The sequence below is a fragment of the Danio rerio genome, chromosome 24 (genome assembly GCF_052040795.2).
Source record: "Danio rerio strain M-AB ecotype USA chromosome 24, GRCz13ab, whole genome shotgun sequence".
Lineage (NCBI taxonomy): Eukaryota > Metazoa > Chordata > Actinopteri > Cypriniformes > Danionidae > Danio > Danio rerio.
The window spans coordinates 35,242,941-35,262,095 of record NC_141044.1 but is presented as its reverse complement, the minus strand read 5'-3'; the positions used below and the strand labels follow the sequence as shown (position 1 = coordinate 35,262,095).

At 36.7% G+C, this 19,155-nt stretch overlaps 1 protein-coding gene and 2 long non-coding RNA genes across 8 annotated transcripts in view; 2 read left to right on the top strand and 1 right to left on the bottom strand.

Annotated features, from left to right (window-relative positions):
• rsu1 (Ras suppressor protein 1) overlaps nt 1-19,118 on the top strand; it is an 83,720-nt gene extending 64,602 nt beyond the window's left edge. For 2 of the 6 annotated variants that reach the window (XR_015525198.1, XR_015525200.1), the window contains exons 9-10: nt 14,762-15,558; nt 15,617-17,525. Coding sequence is in view for 2 of the 6 variants with exons in the window: in XM_087309860.1 (XP_087165986.1) it covers nt 14,762-14,864 (103 nt within the window). In the remaining 4 variants the exon portion in view is untranslated. Of the gene's footprint in view, nt 1-14,761 lie in introns of all 6 variants that reach the window. The other 4 variants (XM_087309860.1, XM_087309861.1, XR_015525199.1 and 1 more) reach the window with 3 other exon arrangements.
• LOC147838080 (uncharacterized) overlaps nt 1-19,155 on the bottom strand; it is a 982,747-nt gene that overhangs the window by 108,207 nt on the left and 855,385 nt on the right. The window lies entirely within an intron of this gene.
• On the top strand, nt 1,225-7,867 carry LOC147831119 (uncharacterized). Its single transcript, XR_015525234.1, has 3 exons — nt 1,225-4,192; nt 4,362-5,423; nt 6,297-7,867. It is a non-coding gene; the product is annotated as an uncharacterized LOC147831119 (long non-coding RNA).

Sequence of the window (19,155 nt, the reverse complement as noted above, 5' to 3'; positions counted from 1 at the left end):
TCGCAAAGCATCGACAGCTGAGTCATCAGACATGAACATTTTTGGATGGGAGAACACATGGGAAAGCTAGGTTGCTGCCGAAAGTGGTGTTTATAAGGCCAACAGGGGGCGCTCAACCTGCAGTCTCTGTGTGTCCTTATGCCCCAGTATAGTGACGGGGACGCTATACTGCTCAGTGAGTGCCATCTTTCGGATGAGACGTTTAACCGAGGTCCCGACTCTCTGTGGTCGTTAAAAATCCCAGGATGTCCTTTAAAAAGAGTAGGGGTTTAACCCCAGCATCCCACAAAAATGTAATAAATAAATGCTTATTTCTTACACATTTTACATTTACATTTTACACACTACCTAACAAAAGTCTTGTCGTTATCCCAGTTGTAAGAGCAACAAATAATAACTTCTAGTTGATCATTTGGAAAAGTGGCAGAAGGTCGATTTTTCTGATGAATCATATGGCAGAAGACCTATTGAAACTCGCATGGATCCAAGATTCTCAGAGAAATCAGTCAAGTTTGGTGAAGGAAAAATCATGGTTTGGGTTTACATTCTATATTGGAACATGCTAGAGATCTCCAGAGTGGATCGCAAAGCATCGACAGCTGAGTCATCAGACATGAACATTTTTGGATGGGAGAACACATGGGAAAGCTAGGTTGCTGCCGAAAGTGGTGTTTATAAGGCCAACAGGGGGCGCTCAACCTGCAGTCTCTGTGTGTCCTTATGCCCCAGTATAGTGACGGGGACGCTATACTGCTCAGTGAGTGCCATCTTTCGGATGAGACGTTTAACCGAGGTCCCGACTCTCTGTGGTCGTTAAAAATCCCAGGATGTCCTTTAAAAAGAGTAGGGGTTTAACCCCGGGATCCTGTCCAAATCTGCTCACTGTCCTCTGTCCATCATGGTCTCCTAACCCTCCCCATATCATAATTGGCTTCATCACTGTCTCCTCTCCACCAATCAGCTGGTGTGTGGTCTGGTGCAAAATGGCTGCCGTCGTGTCATCCAGGTGGATGCTGCACACTGGTGGTGGATGAGGAGATTCCCCCCCACTGGTAAAGTGCTTTGAGTGCCCAAAAAAGCGCTATATAAATGTAAGGAATTATTATTATAAATTATTATCATGGAGCATGTCTGGAGTAAGGTGGAGAAGGCAACAATGCACCTTTTGTGTATGTGTGTAGACAGTACATACAAATATATTATGTAAAAACAAACTGTTAATTTGGATGTGATTAATCATTTGAAAGCACTTTATAAATTTTAATTAGGAAAATTACAGTTAATTAACATAAACAAAAAAACATAATGAACGATTATTTTCCCCAAAACAGTTTTCTAGGTAATTTAGCTAGGTTATCAGAAAATTTTCTGTCAGGACAGGTTGCCAAGGAAATGTTTGACATTCTAAATTACTTTCATTTCATGCATACGATAATTATAATAATATTGTCTATATAATACACACACACACACACATACTATTTTATATAGTACAGTAAAATGTGAAAGCTGCCATAATTTTCCATTAACAAGCACTTACTGCAGCAGGTATTTGTGTCATTGATGGCTCAAGTTCAAACAATTTCCATTTAGACCTTGTTTGCCACTTTGTTATCCCTGAATCTGCTGCTGGTTTACCCGATCCCATTCTCTTTAATCTCCGATCTCGTGTAATGCAAGAGCAGCGGGAGCATCATTTACAAATTACCTCCAACCTCAATGACCGATCAATGATCCACCAGTCATCCGCACATTCATCATCAATTCATTCCCTCTCACCTCTGACACACCTGAACATGCTTTGAAAGCCAGTATCGAAACCACACACACACACACACACACACACACACACATACACACACACACACACACACACACACTTACGAGCGGTCGCCGTGACTGTGTTAGACACTCTTTGACTGTAACTGAGATTAATTATCCCATGTGGATCTGGAGCACTCGCAGGAAAAAAAGCCCCGTCTCTGGCTGCGTCGGGGAGCAGCTTCTGTAGATTTTGCTGTCCCGGTCCACTTTTAATTGGCTGTAAATGATGAGGAAAGCAGATAAATAGGGGATAAATCTGTGTGTTTACTCTGTAGCCACTCAGCACTGCAGTACTGCTCTGAGAACACCGTTTCATATGCTTTTCTCATCATTTTACAGGCTGCATGTTTGAAAGTGTGCCATTTTATATAAAGATAAATAAAGGGAAATCACAGCTTTATGTGACAGTTTCACATTTCAAGATATATTATTATGACATTTACTAATTTTCTGTTTTCTGCAGGCCAGTAATTATTTTTCTGACAAATAAAACAGTTTGAATATGTCTTAAAATATGAGAATGAGCCAATAACAACAATTAATACAGTATCTACACCTGCCGGCCACTTTATTAGGTACACTTGTCCAACTGCTCGTTAATGCAAATTTCTAATCAGCCAATCACATGGCAGCAACTGCTGCAGTTCAAACTGAGCATCAGAATGGGGAGGATTTAAGTGACTTTGAACGTGGCATGGTTGTTGGTGCCAAACGGGCTGGTCAAAGTATTTTAGTCTCATTGTCCATCCCTTTATGACCACAGCGTACCCATCTTCATTTCATATAGCACAAATCATCTCAGACTGCTTTCTTGAACATGACAATGAGTTCACTGTACTCAGATGGCCTCCACAATCACCAGATAAATAGATCCAATAGAGCACCTTTAGGATGTGGTGGAACAGGAGATTCAAATCATGGATGTGCAGCCAAAAATCTGCAGTTCGTGTGATGCTATCATGTCAATATGGACCAAAATCTCTGAGGAATATTTCCAGTACCTTGTTGAATCTATGCCATAAAGGATTAAGGCAGTTCTGAAGGTAAAAGGGGGTCCAACCCATTACTAATAAGGTGTACCGAATAGAATGTATATTAACTTTAATACCAAAAAGACTGTAATGTTTTGTTCGTTATAAGCACATGCTGCATTTAGTTAGCCTGTTACTTTAAATGCTCATGGATTTTGTTTGGCTGGTTTTGGTACTCAAGTAATTCTTCATTTAAGGGATTCATTTGAAGTCACTTATTGATTGTGCAGTGATACATGCAGAGTCATTGAGCGAGTCATTATATCATTTATTGAATAGATTCTTTCAAAAATGTTGATTGTTCCTGTACTGACACCAGTGAGTTTTTTGTGTGAGTCATCGAATCATTCATCCTGGAGATATGGTTGTTTCAATTTAAAAACTGTAATACCTAGTAGACAGGCGACAAATGAGTATTTGAGTGAGTCAGTGAATCAAACATTCAATAGATTCTTTTGAAAACACTGATTGATTCAGTGGTGATATAGGTGAAGTGTTTGAGTGATAAGAGATTAATTCCGAAATGCTGATTTATCCAATAAGTAGTTGAATCATTATGTTATAAGACTGATTGGTCCAGTAGTGATATAGGTGAAGTGTCTGAATGAGTCACTAAATGAGTCTTTTAAGAGATTCATTCAGAAATGCTGATTAATCAAGTGAGTCATTGAATCATTCTTTGAAAAAATAATTGTAATAGACTGATTGGTCCTGTAGTGATTTATTGGAAGTGTTTGAGTGTGACACTAAATGATTATTTTTAGTGATTCATTCATAAATGCTGATTTATCCAATAAGTTGTTAAATAATTCATTTTGAAATACAGATTAATCCAGTAAAGAAATAGGTGAAGTGTCTAAGTGAGTCACTGAATCATTCTTTTAAGAGATTCGTTCAGAAATGCTGATTTATTCACTGAGTCATTGAATCATTAATTTTAAAAGACTGATTGAGCCAGTGATATAGGTAAAGTGTCTGATTGAGTCACTGAATCATTCTTATAAGAGATTCATTAAGAAATTCTGATTAATCTGATTAGTGATTGAATCATTTATTGAAAATTTTACTTTAAAAGACTGCTTGATCCAGTAGTGATGTAGGTGAAGTGTCTGAGTGAGTCACTGAATCATTCTTATAGGAGATTTGTTCATAAATGCGGATTAATCCAATGAGTCATTGAATCGTTCATTTTAAAACGACGAATTGATCCAGTAGTGATATAGGGGAAGTGTTTAAATGAGTCACTGAATCATTCTTATAAGAAATTCTTTCTGAATTGTGGATTAATCCAATGAATCATTTATTGTAAAAGAAGGATTAATCCAGTAGTAATATAGGTGAAGTGTCTGAGTAAGTCACTGAATCATTCTTTTAAGAGATTCGTTCAGAGATGTGGATTAATCCAATGAGTCACTGAATCATTCTTATAAGAAATTCTTTCTGAAATGTGGATTAATCCAATGAATCATTTATTGTAAAAGAAGGATTAATCCAGTAGTAATATAGGTGAAGTGTCTGAGTAAGTCACTGAATCATTCTTTTAAGAGATTCGTTCAGAGATGTGGATTAATCCAATGAGTCATTGAATCATTCATTGTAAACGACAGATTGATCCAGTGGTGATATAGGTAAAGTGTTTAAGTACAAATGATACAAAAGCCGCTCTCGTTTTCACAATTTTTGCGTTTCATTTATAACACTATATGTAGAAAAGTCCAGGAGTCATTTGGCAAAGTCGCTCTGTTGAACAGGACTCTGACTCTTTCTTGGGTCAGTCTGTGACAGTGTTATGAACTGGAGCTGATCTTCAGACGTGGTGTGAGTTTAGTCTCTGTGCCTGAAGCCTGCAGGACCCTGACAGAGAGAGAACGCTTTAAAGATTCAGCTCACACCCTCTGCGTATCAGCCTCCTGTAAAACAGCCCAATTTAGCCCTGACACCAGCGCAAACATCTACGTGCATCTGTCAAGCCTGATTCCTTCAGTCAGACTCAAGCAGCTCACATACAAACAGCGCTTTCTGACATCAGCCTATGAGCTCACTGACATGCTCTCGGCTGTGTGAAAATCATCAGATCATGTCATGAGAGTCAACGATGAACACTTTAAAGTCAGCTGACCTTTCGGTGACTCTATGCCCATTTGTTCTGACATCTTAAATTTGAGTATTTAATTAATTAATTAAAAAAAAAGTTCAATATGTTTACATTGGATCTGTGGTTTAATGTTTAATGCATAATGACACATAAAGTCAAATGCAGAGTAGAATTTGTCCATTTAGCTTTTTCATTTAACAATAAAAATACAGAGGAATAAAAATGCATACTCGAAGCCACAAGTTGGTTAGTGTGCCACCAGTGTTTACAGAAATATCGCTCTACTACAAGTGTGATATTGCATTTATACACAGTTCGACAGCATAATTGTGTACTGTATATAAAAATGAAAACACGGCGAGTCTCAAAAATCCTTTTTTGCGAGGAACTACTTTCTTCCACCATTTATTCCCAACTGCAGCTGACAGACAGAACAGCAAAAACCATTGCTAATTCAACAACATCACTTTAGAGCAGGGGTCTCAAACTCAATTTACCTGGGGGCCGCAGAAGGCAAAGTCTGGGTGAGGCTGGGCCGCATAAGGGATTTCACAAAAAAAAGTCCTCAAATGTCATTATTAACAGTTTTAATTATTTGTTCTGAACATGAAGTGTCCTGAACATTAATAGAACATTGAGTGAAGATTATGAACAGTTCTTCTGAACATGGCATCTTTTGCCTACTTCTTGCTGCCAGAGACTTGACAGCGCTTCTTCTCACAAATCTGAACCACATTTGGCTTTAGAGCGGAAGCAGTTGAGACCCTCAGTATGGCTTGAAAATGATCATCATTAAGTCTAGACCTGTACTTTGACTTATTGAAGTCCTAGGGAAAAAAGTGGGGGAACTCACTCAAAACTTCCATTCCCTCACCTAAAAAAAGGTGTATATATGTATAAATAAAACAACCCCACCCCACTCCAGTCACATCAGTCTGTACCAGTCTGTATCTACCTATAATATCAATATATATAAGATGCAGGGCAGGCACGTGCACACATGGGGCTCAACCTGTGCAGAGCACATGCCCTTTTTAGTCTTGAATAGAAAGTGCCCTTCCAAAATGATCAAAAGTGCCCCCGCGATGCGACACACCCTCGGTCCCGCCCTTCAGTAGGCGCGCGATAACACCGCTCGCGCGACAACAAAGCTGATCAGAACGCGCGCGACAACGCGCATTGAGTGACAAGCGCGCTGTGTACGGATAGAATCAGCGGAGCGTGGAGCGCTCTCTCTCCCCGCTCCGCTGATTCTGTCAGAGTACAGCGGTTGGCGCGGGCCACAAAATATTGCACTGAGGGCCGCAAATGGCCCGCGGGCCGCGAGTTTGAGACCCCTGCTTTAGAGCCAGTATTTGAACAATTCTCTAGTGTAATGTTTAAATTGATGACAAAACAGGTAATTTTGCTGACATTTTAAGATTATAAGGCTGAACGGCATGAAATGCCATCGGTATATATAGATTCCCCAGTATTTCTCTGCTGCAATCAGGAGATCACAATATTTAATGCCATCACTTACCTGTTCTGCAATGATTTGATCAGCTTGAAATATGAAATATAAAATTTTCCTCTAAGGGCTTGTTATACGGTCTATGTTGCCATCTTGTGGCAGTCAGCCATCAATTCTTTGCCCTGCATGGCCGTGGATGCACTGAATATCTGAAAATATAAATGTTTGAGGTCACTATCCGTATAAATTAACTGCATAGTTGCAATCTAAACAACTGCAATTTTTGCCTGAAAAAGCCTTAAAAGTACATTATGTTGTCCAACAGCTGCAATATTTGTTAAACTGTAGTGAGTTGTTTGGTCTTTCTTTAGTCCTAGTGTGTGCAGAGTAATACCATGGTGTACGCAGGGTTTTAAGAAAGTATTAAAAGCTGATAAATCAATTTTGAGAAAATTAAGTCCCTTAAACGATATTAAAAAGTTTTAATCATGTTTTTGCAAGGTCTTAAATTTTGTTCAAGCATTGTCCAAAGTGTTTGACTTCAAAAAAGCATAAATATATTTATTTTCCTCCTAATATTAACAACGACGTGCATGATTGGTTTGAGCCGGGGCACGTCCGGCCAAGCTCCTTCGTCCAGGTGATGTCACGTAATTTGAGACAAATGTGGGAAGGTGATGTGACGCTTTCCACATGTAATGAAACCATTGAGCGAAACACACGGCAAAATGGGAAAATGTACGTTTGCGTACTCCTGGTAGGAGAAAGACGAGTTTAAACAGTGGCTGAAGCCTGTCGCTAAAAACAACCACATAGTTTATTCTTTCATGCTTTGTTTTTTCGGAGCTTATCAGAGTTCTATTGCATAGTTGTGCTCCATTGATTTTTTTTTTAACTAGAACTGTTTATTAAGTTAAAGATTTGATTCTGATTGGAACTTGAAGTGGCAATGAGGTCTTAAAATATTCTGAGAAGATCTTTAAAAAGTCTTAAAAAGGTATTGAAAATATCTTTAGGATTTCTGCATATACACTGAATTCAGAAGGGTAAAGAGGCAGTACAAGTACTGATATTGTTTTATTCTGCCAATCAGATCCGAAAACCAGACAGAACTGTTGAGAATTATTCACCCTCTTTGATTTTTTTTTCTTCTTTTTTTTTATATTTCCCAAATTATGTAAAACAGAGCAAGGCGATTTTTTTTTCTTTTAATTAAAAAAAAAAAGGCATTTTTTGGTCAAAATTATTAGCCCCTTTAAGCTATATATAATCTTTTGATAATCTACAGAACAAGCCATCGTTATACAATAACTTGCCTAATTACCCTAACTATGGAACAAAAGCAATGCCAAAAGTATTGAATTAAAAAGCTTGTTGAATAACACAAACTGAAAAAAATGAGGAAAAACAATAATCTGGACAAACTAAATACATTTTGCAAACGTTTACCCGTGGCAGAACCCTAAAAATTAGAAAAAGAAGAGAAAGGCAGGCAGAGTGATAGCTAAAAAGGATAAATAGAAATGTTAATTTAGAATAACGGATGACTTATTTAAGCGCAATAGCCTAAATAAATGTCATAAAATAATATTTTTAATAATCATAACAATAATAATAATTTAAATAATGAAAATATATAGCCTATCCCAATCCTGCGTTTAAACATTGCAATAACTTCATAGTCTAATAACCCCTTATGGTTATGCCATAGCTATATTAGACGGTTCTGTATGAATAACTGAAGACACCCCTTTAATGCATTTGCACGTTATGTTAAACTATTTTAAATTACACGTCCCATCTATACAAGACCTTAGGCTAAATCATAGCTGAACACTCTCTGTTTAACAGTTCAAATAAACTGTTTTGTGTGATTGATGACAGAATTTTTAGTTTTTAGGTGAACTGTCTTTTTAAGCAAAATCCTCTTGGCTTCATATTCCCAGTATCCCGATCACTAAACACTGAATTAAACATAAGAAGACATGCTTTACAAACCATCACATGCAAGCACTTCAAAGTCAGTGCTAATTTTCAGTAGACAGTGCAGTTTTGAAGTGTGTGTGTGTTTTTTTTTCCTTGGAATGTGTGAGATAAAAAGCTGCAGTGGAGGTCTCTGGTGGTCCGCAGGGGCTTCAGTAGTGCCTCTTGCTTCACTGCTCCAGAGGAGGAACGGGAACCTCCGCCTCCCAGGAGATGAACCTCAGACAGGGCCACACAGATGGAGCAGCAGCTCAGTGCTTAAGAGAGATGCACAGACACACAATGAACAGGAGAGAAGAGCTACATCTGTCTGCTGAGACACGCCACAATAAAAGACAAAAAAATCCAAATCATGACATGAGTAAAACAATAGAAAGTACGACTGTTGAAGCTGAGACAGTCGAAATTATGAGATAGTCATTACCATAAGAGAAACTCAAAATTGCGAAAACAAGTATGTTAGTCTTAAAGAACCCATATTATGGGTTTTTGAAAATTCCCCTCCATGTAGTGTGTAACACAGCTCTAAGTGAAGTGAAGTATCCAGCTAAGGCTTAAATCTGTAAGTGTACAGTGTTTAAAACGGTTGATTCATCTATAAAAGAGTCGACTCATAGTGCTTCAAACGAGTCGCCTTGATACCGAGTCATTAGGTGTTTCGCCATGACGTACTAACAAAACCAAGTTATTCACGTGCACGCGCAAACCCGGGAGATTTCAAACCTGAGGCCCCGCCCTCTGACGCAGAAACCCAGACACACACACACACACACCCACAAACACAGGGACACAAACATGCCGGTCAATTGAAGTCACACTGCAGATGGATATTATATTGAGTCTCTACCCAAAGATGAAACATCAGCATTATAACCAAGCAGTTGGGAACTACTGGAAACTTCTGCAAACTACATGCTACAAAGAATACTTCATTAGCGTTTGTTAAAGGAAGGATCAGTAAAGAGTAACTTACTGATGGACGTCAGGATGGGTTTCTTCCTCCATTTCTCAAGTGTAAGTACGTGCGATTAAAGTTGTTGCCTCGTTGACTCTAGCTTGCAAATGTATTTAGTTGTGATTTGTTACTTGTAACCGCGTGTACTGTATCAGGTTAACTGGCTATATTCTAATATCGCGTGCAAAGTCACGTTAAAAACGCGACACGTGCTGCTTTGTTTACGGAGCTCCGTGGACGAGGGTAGTGTGTGTGTGCTCAATAAAATAGTTAGTCGTCTGAATTTTCAAGTCCATAGTCTGTATTTACATTGACCCACTGGCAGCTAAAATCCATGCCTACACTATCAAGCGTGTATGAACTGTGATTACTTTTATATTGCTGATTAGCTGTTTGGCATTTAACTCTCTGACTGAAGGCAGTCGACCAATCGCAACAGGCTGTCATTGGTCCAATCAGCGCAGATTAGCTTCGCGCTAAGGAGGGGTTTGGGAACAAATGAATCACTGGACGATTCATACAGGAGTCGCTGGGATAATTAGGTAAAAATAAATGCAGATTATAAGACCATGAAAGTGTTTTTTGACCTTGCATACATATTAGACTGTTGTTGGAGACCCTTACAACCAAGATATGACCCTATTTCATGTATAATATGGGCTCTTTAAAGGGATAGTTCACCCAAAAATAAAAATGTACTCGCTTTCAAATGGTTCCAACCTTTTTGAGTTTCTTTCTTCAATCGAACACAAGAGAAGATGTTGTATCCATGGACATCCAGGAAAAAACAATTATTATGGAAGTCAATTGTAGGGTACAGTGTTAACCCTAAGAATGACCAGTATGTTAGATGAAGAAGAGCCGGAGTCAGAGATTCAAATAAATAAATAAAGTTTACTGAAGATAGTTTGCAGTTTCATCAGCAGAAGCCAGCTTCAACACTTGCAATGAGTTCCTATGCTGCTCTCCTTACAATCACAAATCAATAACAATTATACGCTCAACACCTGACCTGTAGTGTGATTCAGGTAACAGGTTGGTTAAAGCAAAGATAGACTATTTTAAATATGTACGTCAATGCGGGGTCATATCTGAATCCAGATAGTGATGGCGAAAGGAGGCTTGGGTCAAGTCACCTGTAGACAATTATGAGCTGGTCTCAGACCTGTAGAACTGACCCATTGGATGCATATACATACGCAAGAAACAATCTGTTATAAAAACCCAAAGTTGTTTCTATGTACTCTCAGCTGTCTTATCAGACTAGTTCAAAACAGTTTTTTTTAAACAGTTAATTGTTTTATTTAAGTTACAGAGAAATGCTGACTTTTTTTTTCTCTCATATGGCGTGCGGTATTAAATTCCATTACACTCTCACCAGACCTTACTCCTTATTTGCGTCTAATACCCCAGTTTGTCATGGCGGCATGAATGAAATGTTCATGAGTGTAAAGTTTGTCAACACATTTCTAAACATAATAGTTTTAATAAGTCATTTCTAATAACTGATTTATTTTATCTTTGTCATGATGACAGTACATAATATTTTACTAGATATTTCTCAAGACAATTAGGTTAACTAGGCAGGTTAGGGTAATTAGGCAAGTCATTGTATAACAATGATTTGTTCTGTAGACTATCGAGAGAGAAAAAAAAAAACGCTTAAAAGGACTAATCATTTTGTCACTAAAATGGCTTTTAAAAAATGTTAAAAACTGCTTTTATTCTAGCCGAAATAAAACAAATAAGACTTTCTCCAGAAGAAAAAATATTATCAGACATACTGTTAAAATTGCTTTGCTCTGCTAATCATCATTTGGAAAATATTTTACAAAGAACAAAAAATCGAAGGGGGTTTAATAATTCTGATTACAACTCAATGTTTGTTAGAAGTGAACAAAATTTGGAGGTAAACCTTTTTGACAATCTGAGGCTTCAAAAAAAATGTAAGAAAATAAATTGAGAAATTATCTTTATTTAATATTCTAATGATTTTTGACATTTTTAAAAACTGTACATTCAAAAATGACTTCTTATTGCAAACTACTACTTAAAATGAGTTCAAACAACACGATTCACATAAGTTTTTTTTTTTAACTTTATTGTTTTGTGGTCAATCCATACATTTGTAAAAATAATTATGTTAAATGTATTGATTTGTGTTGGGCCAACATAAAGGAATTGTGTAGAAGCCAGCAGTCTTTTTAGTGTCGTTTTGACTCATACAATGTATTTTAGGCTTTTCTTTATAACATTTGTGGTCTAGGGTCACACATGATATAAATGTGCTTTTATACACTGGAAAATAAAATGATTAATTGGATTTACTAATTTTGTACTAAAGGTAAGTGTTTGAAAACATTTTATATTGGCTGAATTTAAACAAACAAATTACATTTAGTAATGTTCAACTTCATTTGTTTCTTTAAATTCAGCCCATATAAATTGTTTGCAACCACTTACCCTAAAAAAATGTGTAAATCCAATGAATCTTTTTTCCAGCATAGCATGTTTTATCCCCCCCAAAAAATGTTCTTTAGTACTCTGCAAAAGTCATGAGGGAGAGTAGATTATGATCTGACCAATGCTGTGTATGAAGGCGGCTCAGATCTTCACCAGTCCAGTCTGCTTCCGCTAGCTCATTAATACTCGTCTCTGATTGGATGTTGACACAGCGGCTGGTGTCTACAGGCTTATGGCTCTACACCAAGCCAGCCTGGACCATCACTATGACATCCCCAAGTGTAATTAAAGTACACTATTTGAGGGAGAATTTATAATTGCAGTGCAGGGAAATGTCAAGTGGCAGCTCAGATTCATGACTAAAGTTCATATCAAATATTTACAGCGGCCGTTCTCAACCCAGCGCTCAGTGTTCGAGTCATTTTAATTACATCGCAGAAGAGGAGATGCTAAACGGTCCTTCTGTTCGCAGTCAAAGTGACCTACAGTACGCTTATTACTGTTCACTCTGCATAAACTATATTTAACCCAGTACAGTGGAATCATGTTAAAGAAAAAGCTCAGTCAATAAGAGTTCCAGTTATCAATCGCACTTGAAAACTAACAATAAATTTAAGATTTATTGATCATAATTGTGACATGTCATGCTTGCTCTTTCTTAGAATTTTGATCTTTTTTAGTGACTGTCTCATAATTAAAATCTTTTTCATTTCATTTTAAATGTTTATTGATTGACTGTTTTCTTTTCAGATTTATGTTAAACATTATTTTGTACAAAACATTACGTAGTTTTTTTTGTGTTCCGCTTTCTCCACAAAAAAAGAGGAAAACAGTTAAAGCAAAAATTAAAAATTATTTTATTAGTAATAATAGGGAAATGTGCACTTAAGAAATTAAAGGTAGATTTTTCAGAAAAAAGATTGTGGTGATCTGATATTGGGCGGTCTAGTGACCTAATATCAACATTCTAACATCATAACTGGTTGGAATACCTATGTTTTTTTTGATGATGATATACAGTTGAAGTCAGAATTATTAGCCCCTCTGAATTATTAGCCTCCTGTTTATTTTTTCCCCCAATTTCTGTTTAACAGAGAGATTTTTTCAACACATTTCTGAACTCATTTCTAATAACTGATTTATTTTATCTTTGCCATGTTAACAATAAATAATATTTGACTAAGAATTTCTCAAGACACTTCTATACAGCTAAAAGTGACATTTAAAGGCTTAACTAGGTTAATTAGGTTAACTATGCAGGTTAGGGTAATTAGGCAAGTCATTGTATAACGATGGTTTGTTCTGTAGACTATCGAAAAAATATATAGCTTAAAGGAGCTAATAATATTGACCTTAAAATGGTGCCTAAAAAATTAAAAACTGCTTTTATTCTAGCCGAAATTAAACAATTAAGAATTTCTCCAGAAGAAACAATATTATCAGACATACTGTGAAAATTTCCTTGCTCTGTTAAACATCATTTGGGAATTATTTAATAAGAAAAAAATATCAAAGGGGGCTAATAATTCTGACTTCAACTGCAAATATGAGCAATATCACACGAGTACTATATGGTATATTGGCACTGGTGGGAGGAGTGCGTTAAATATCCCACTGCTATCAGCCAATCAGATTCGAGAACCAGACAGAACTGTTGTATAAATATATTTGTATGTATGTATGTATGTATGTATGTATGTATGTATGTATGTATATATTCACAAAAACCTACAATTTTGACAAATTTTCTTATAGATGTAACTTTTTACTTTAAAGTCATTTTGGGAAAAAAAATAAAATAAAAAATTCTCATGTAAATGGCTTCCATTCCATTCACTCTGATTCTTTAGGGAAAAAAATGACAAAAACAACAATGGCAATATAATAAAATATTTAGTAATTATATAATTAAAAAATGTGTGTACGTGTATGTGTGTGTATATATATATATATATATATATATATATGTGTGTGTGTGTGTGTGTGTGTGTGTGTGTGTGTGTGTGTGTGTGTGTGTGTGTGTGTGTGTGTGTGTGTGTGTTCGATGCCACATTTTTTCCCATTTATTTTTTATTATTAGGTAAATGATCACTTAAAAATCAAAAACATCTTTTTAACAAAAATATTTTATTTTTATACCTTATAAGGTCATTATTTTGAAATAAAAAGTCATTCATTCATTTATTCGTATTCTGTACTATAAAAGTAGACATTTTCTTCTCATGTGGCATATTCCATACTATTCATTTTAATTCAATGATGACAAAAAACACACACACAAAAAAAATCTTTGATCGTTTTTTTTTTTTTTTTGCAACAACTTTAATCTTTTATCTTCAAAGCACTTAAATTTAGTTGTTTAGTTAACTTAATTTGTGTTGGGACAAGATGAAGGAACTGTGGATCCCAGCATTTTACAGTGCAGAATCTATTAATAAATAAACTTTAGAGACTTGTCTAGACTAGAGCATTCCAAATCCCTTTATTTCAGGATGCTCCCTATGTATGCAGTGTACAGCAAAGCAGATTACAGTACAAGAGCCAATGAATCCAGCCTCCATAATACACATTGTCACTCCCATTCACTCCAAGTCTCTCTCTCTCTTTCTCTCTCTCCCTGTATCACTGAAGCCAGTCTTTGAGCGCTGCTGAAATGGAGAGCGTCCACTGAACTGGAAATTGCTCTTTCTCTCCCGGCGTCCGCTGTGTGTGTAGGGTGGTTGTGGATAATTGTCTCTCTGTGCCATACACAGCTGTAGCCGAGGGGTGTTAGACAGCACAGAGACTTCAGTGTCCCGGCGGGCGACCCGTCAGTGCATTTGACTCAATTAATCCTCTTTCAGCTGGTTAACACTAAAAATATAAGTCCCCTTCCTCGAGCGCTCTGCATTCAAGGCCTTTTGAAGAGCCTACAAGCGGCCAGGTGTGATCTCACAATGTCTGTTTGTGTTTTGCAGTCTGTACGGGCGACACATGCAGGCCAATCCAGAGGCACCCAAAAAAAATGCCGACAAATCCAAGAAGATCAGCCGCAAGCCGCTGGCGGCCAAGAACAAGTGAAGACCAGGAGCTGATCTGAGATCAATGCAACGTCCATGCATGTGCCTTCTTCAGTTCATATTTATTGTTCTTTTGTTTTTTGTATTGCTTCAGTATTACCTAACCACCCTGCCTAAAACATTTAATGATGTAGTTCACTTCCAGAATAACTGGTCACCATTGACTTCCATAATAAGGAAAAAAATACTATGAAACTCAATAGTGACTATCAACTGATTGGTTAGCATAATAATTGTTTCCCTACTACAGAAGTCAATGGTGACTATCAACTGATTGGTTAGCATCATAGTGAACATTGACTTCCATAGTAGGGAATAAAATACTATCAACCGTTTAGCATCATGGTATTTTTGTTCCCCATACTATGGAACTCAATGGATGCTTTCAGCTGTTTGGTTAGCATAATTCTTCCCTACTTTGGATGTCAATGGTGGCTTTCAACTAATTGGTTAGCATCATAGTATTTCTTTCCCTAATATGGAATTCAGTGGTGACTAGTAACTGATTGTATTGCATCATATATTTCCCCTACTATGGAAGTCAATGGTGACTGTCAACTAATTGGTTAGCTTCATAGAATTTTTCCCTACTATGGAAGTCAAGAGTGACTATCAACTGATTGGTTTGCATCATAGTATTTTTTTTCCTTCTATGGAAGTCAATGGTGACTATCAACTAATTTGTTAGCTTCATAGTATTTTTCCTTACTATGGAGTCAATGGTGACTATCAACTGATTGGTTAGCTTCATAGTGTTTTTCCCCTAATGTGGAAGTCAATGGTGACTGATAACTTGATTGGATAGTATTAATTAATTGACCATCAACTGATTGGTTAGCATCATAGTATGTTTTCCCCTACTGTTGAAGTCAATGGTGACTAATATCTGGTTAGCTGTATGTTTTCCTTTACTATGGAAGTCAATGGTGTCTGTCAGCTGGTTGATCAGCAACATAGTTACTATTGACTTCCATAGTAGGAAAAAATACTATTAACTAATTAGATAGCGTAATTTTTTCCCTGCTATGAAAGTCAGTGGTGACTGTCAATGATTGGTTTGCAACATTTTTCTAAATATCTACTTTTGTGTTCAATAGAAGAAGAAAACATCTCAAAATAGGTTTGGTGCAAGCGGAAGACAAGAAAATCATGACTGAATTATATTTATTATATTTATATTATTTAAGATATTTTGAAGAATGTTCGAAAATGGTAGCCATTGACTGAGTATTAGTCATTTTTTCCTTATTTTTAAAGTTGATGGCTGTCAGTTTTCGCATTCTTCAAAATATCTTCTTTTGTGTTCAACAGAATAAAACAATGTACTACAGTTTTGGTGGTGAGGTTTGAGGGTGAGCAGATGGTGTGTACATTTTTATCAGTTTAGAAGTAGTTTACTTCCAGAAATGACTAGTGAACTATGACTTTCAATTTAAACTGATTTTCACTGTTGAATGCGATAGTATTTTTTTTCCTACTGTTTATGTTAATGGTGATCATTGATTGTTTGGATACAAAAAAAAATCCAAATTATTTTCTGTGTTCAGAAGATAAAAACTGGAGGATAAGTAAATAATGACTGAAATTTAAATTTTGGAAATAAACTCTATTTTTTTTAACTGTTCAATCTAAAACATTTAAAGTGACAGTTCACCCAAAAATTGAGCATTCTGCTGGAAAAATACTATCCATTGACTTCCATCATATATCTTTATCTTACCGGTGATTGCCAATGGTGACTTGTTTCCACATTCTTTTAAATACCTCTTAAAAAAAGAAGAAAAAAAAAGATTGAGACCCCTTTGAGGGTGACCAGAGTCCATTTGTATTTTGGGTGCCTTTAAAAGAGTAATTCATTTCCAGGACTGGTGACTGGTCACCATTGATTTATAATTCCAGTTGATTTTCACCATTAAATACCAAAGTAATTGTCCTATAAAAGAATTTGGATATCAAAATATTCTAAAATATCATTCAGAAAGCAATAAGTGGAGGATGAGTAAATAATGACTGAAGTAAACTCCTTTTTTTAAATGCTAGTTCATCCAAAATGAAAATTCTCTCATCATTTACTCTCCCTTTTATTTTGAAACTTTATGAGTTTCCTTCTTCGGTTAAACACAAAACAAGACATTTTGAAAAAAAAAAAAGCAGGAAACTGGTAACCATTGACTTCCACAGTATTTATTTTTGCCTAGTAATGAAGTCAATGTTACTGTATACAAAGTGAATAGTGAGTAAGTTTTCAGTTTTAGGAGAACTATCCCTGCAATTGCACAACCACCCCACCTAAAGCATTTAAAGAGACAGCTCACCCAAAAATGAACGTTCATCCTTAACTTGTTCCAGATCTTTTATTTATTTTTTTTTTGTCTGATGAACCCAAAACAAGATATTTTGAAGAATGTTGGAAAATGGAAGCCATAGACTTCCATTGTATTTCTATTTCCTACTGAAGTCAATAGCCCCTTTCACACAGTGATACCGGTAAATATCTGGAAAATTTACGGAACGATTTTACTGGTAAATTAAAAAAAGGGGTGTACACACATTTTTCTGGAAAAGACCGTTCACACATCCATTCCAAAATACCATTAAATTTTGACATCATTAACCAGAAATGAGCTTTAAAAATGCTGCGCTTGCATTTGTAAACATTTGACTACATTACAAACTTTGTGGATGGATAAGTTTTATCAACTTCGATGATAACATATGGAGGAACACTTCGCATGTCGAGATGTTCATAATACGTGTGTGTGTGCTGGCGCTCACCAACTGATACTTGTGCACAAGCATCAGAGCTTGAAGGTAAACAAAAAGCGGTTTATCATAAGCATTTCGTCAATATTTTTTACACAGTTGGCATTAAGTAGGAACATAGAAACGTAACCTGACCAACATCTAGCAGCTGAATGTGTCCGGAAAAATTTTCAAAGGCTTTTATTTTCATTATTTCTGAATGTTCTGATTGGCTGAAGTAGACATCTCAGATCACACGTTCTAGACGTGAACACGCTCTTTCCGGCAATCTTCCTTCTGTGTTCACACAGAGAGCAGAATTCCAGCAAATTACCGGTAATGTTACAACTTGTCTTTCCGGAAAATAGCCGGAAATAATATTTTCAAAAAGGGCCTGTTCACAAATACAGACCTTTCGGGAAAATTGCCGGTAATTTTACAGAAAGATCTGTATGTGTGAAAGGGGCTAATCTCTAACAGTCCTCTAAAATATATTTTCTTTGTGTGTGTGTGTGTGTGTGTGTGTGTGTGTGTGTGTGTGTGTGTGCGTGCGTGCGTGCGTGCGTGCGTAATATAAATGAAAGTCAAGTGAGAGTGAATAACTGGTGTTGTTTTGGGTGAACTCAAGAAGGATTTTAACCACTGACTTCCAGTCGGTCACCATTGATTACTACAGTAATTTTTCCTTACCATAGAAGTGAATGGAGACCATTCAGATACCAAATTTTTCCAAAATTTCTTCTGTGCTCATCAAAAGATAACAAGTACAACGTTTGTCTGGATGTGAATTACTCTTAAAAGTGTCCTTTTTAATCCAACGCCTTTGAAGTGCCACTTGTGCCCACTCTAAGGCTGGTTTTTGGGCCTGAATCAGACTTCTGAGCACGTGTGAGTCGCGTCTCCTGAGAGCCGGCGGGAGTGTTGTCCTGTTCAACCATCCAGACGAGGAGAGCAGTGAGTTTTTGGGAGCCGGTGACGAGCATTTTGCGAGCGTACAGGGATTTAGCCGGAGTGTGGTGGTCTTAGTGGCGTCTGTGCAGGATTGTGTGGGGGTCTCTAAGGGGACACCGCCGACTGCTTCCTCTGCCTCTTAATGACAGATATGAATGGCTGGAGTTTCAGATGCTACACAGCAGAGATGTGAGCCCAGAGAAACGCCATTCCAGAGGGTCAACAAGATGGCGCGACGAACCGCAGGTGGTGTCATTGTTTCTGATTGTGTACAAGTGAACATGACGGTGCAGCTTTTTACACAATATTTGTAAACACAAAAACAAAGGAGTGTGTTTTCTGTGTTCACTACAGCTTTATATTGCATACACTAACAAAGCTTGGCTGATTTCGAAATTTTACTTTTTTTTATCAATATGTATTTTAAATGATCCCAAGCTGTTTCACTGCAATCACGTTTAAATGAGTTATATTTGAAGATGTTTTATGATGTGCACAATGTACTGTGCTATACATTGAAATTTTGACATTGAAATAAAGTCAGCATTTTGTTGAACCATTACCCCTATTTTTCATTCATTTTTTCATATTCTTTATCA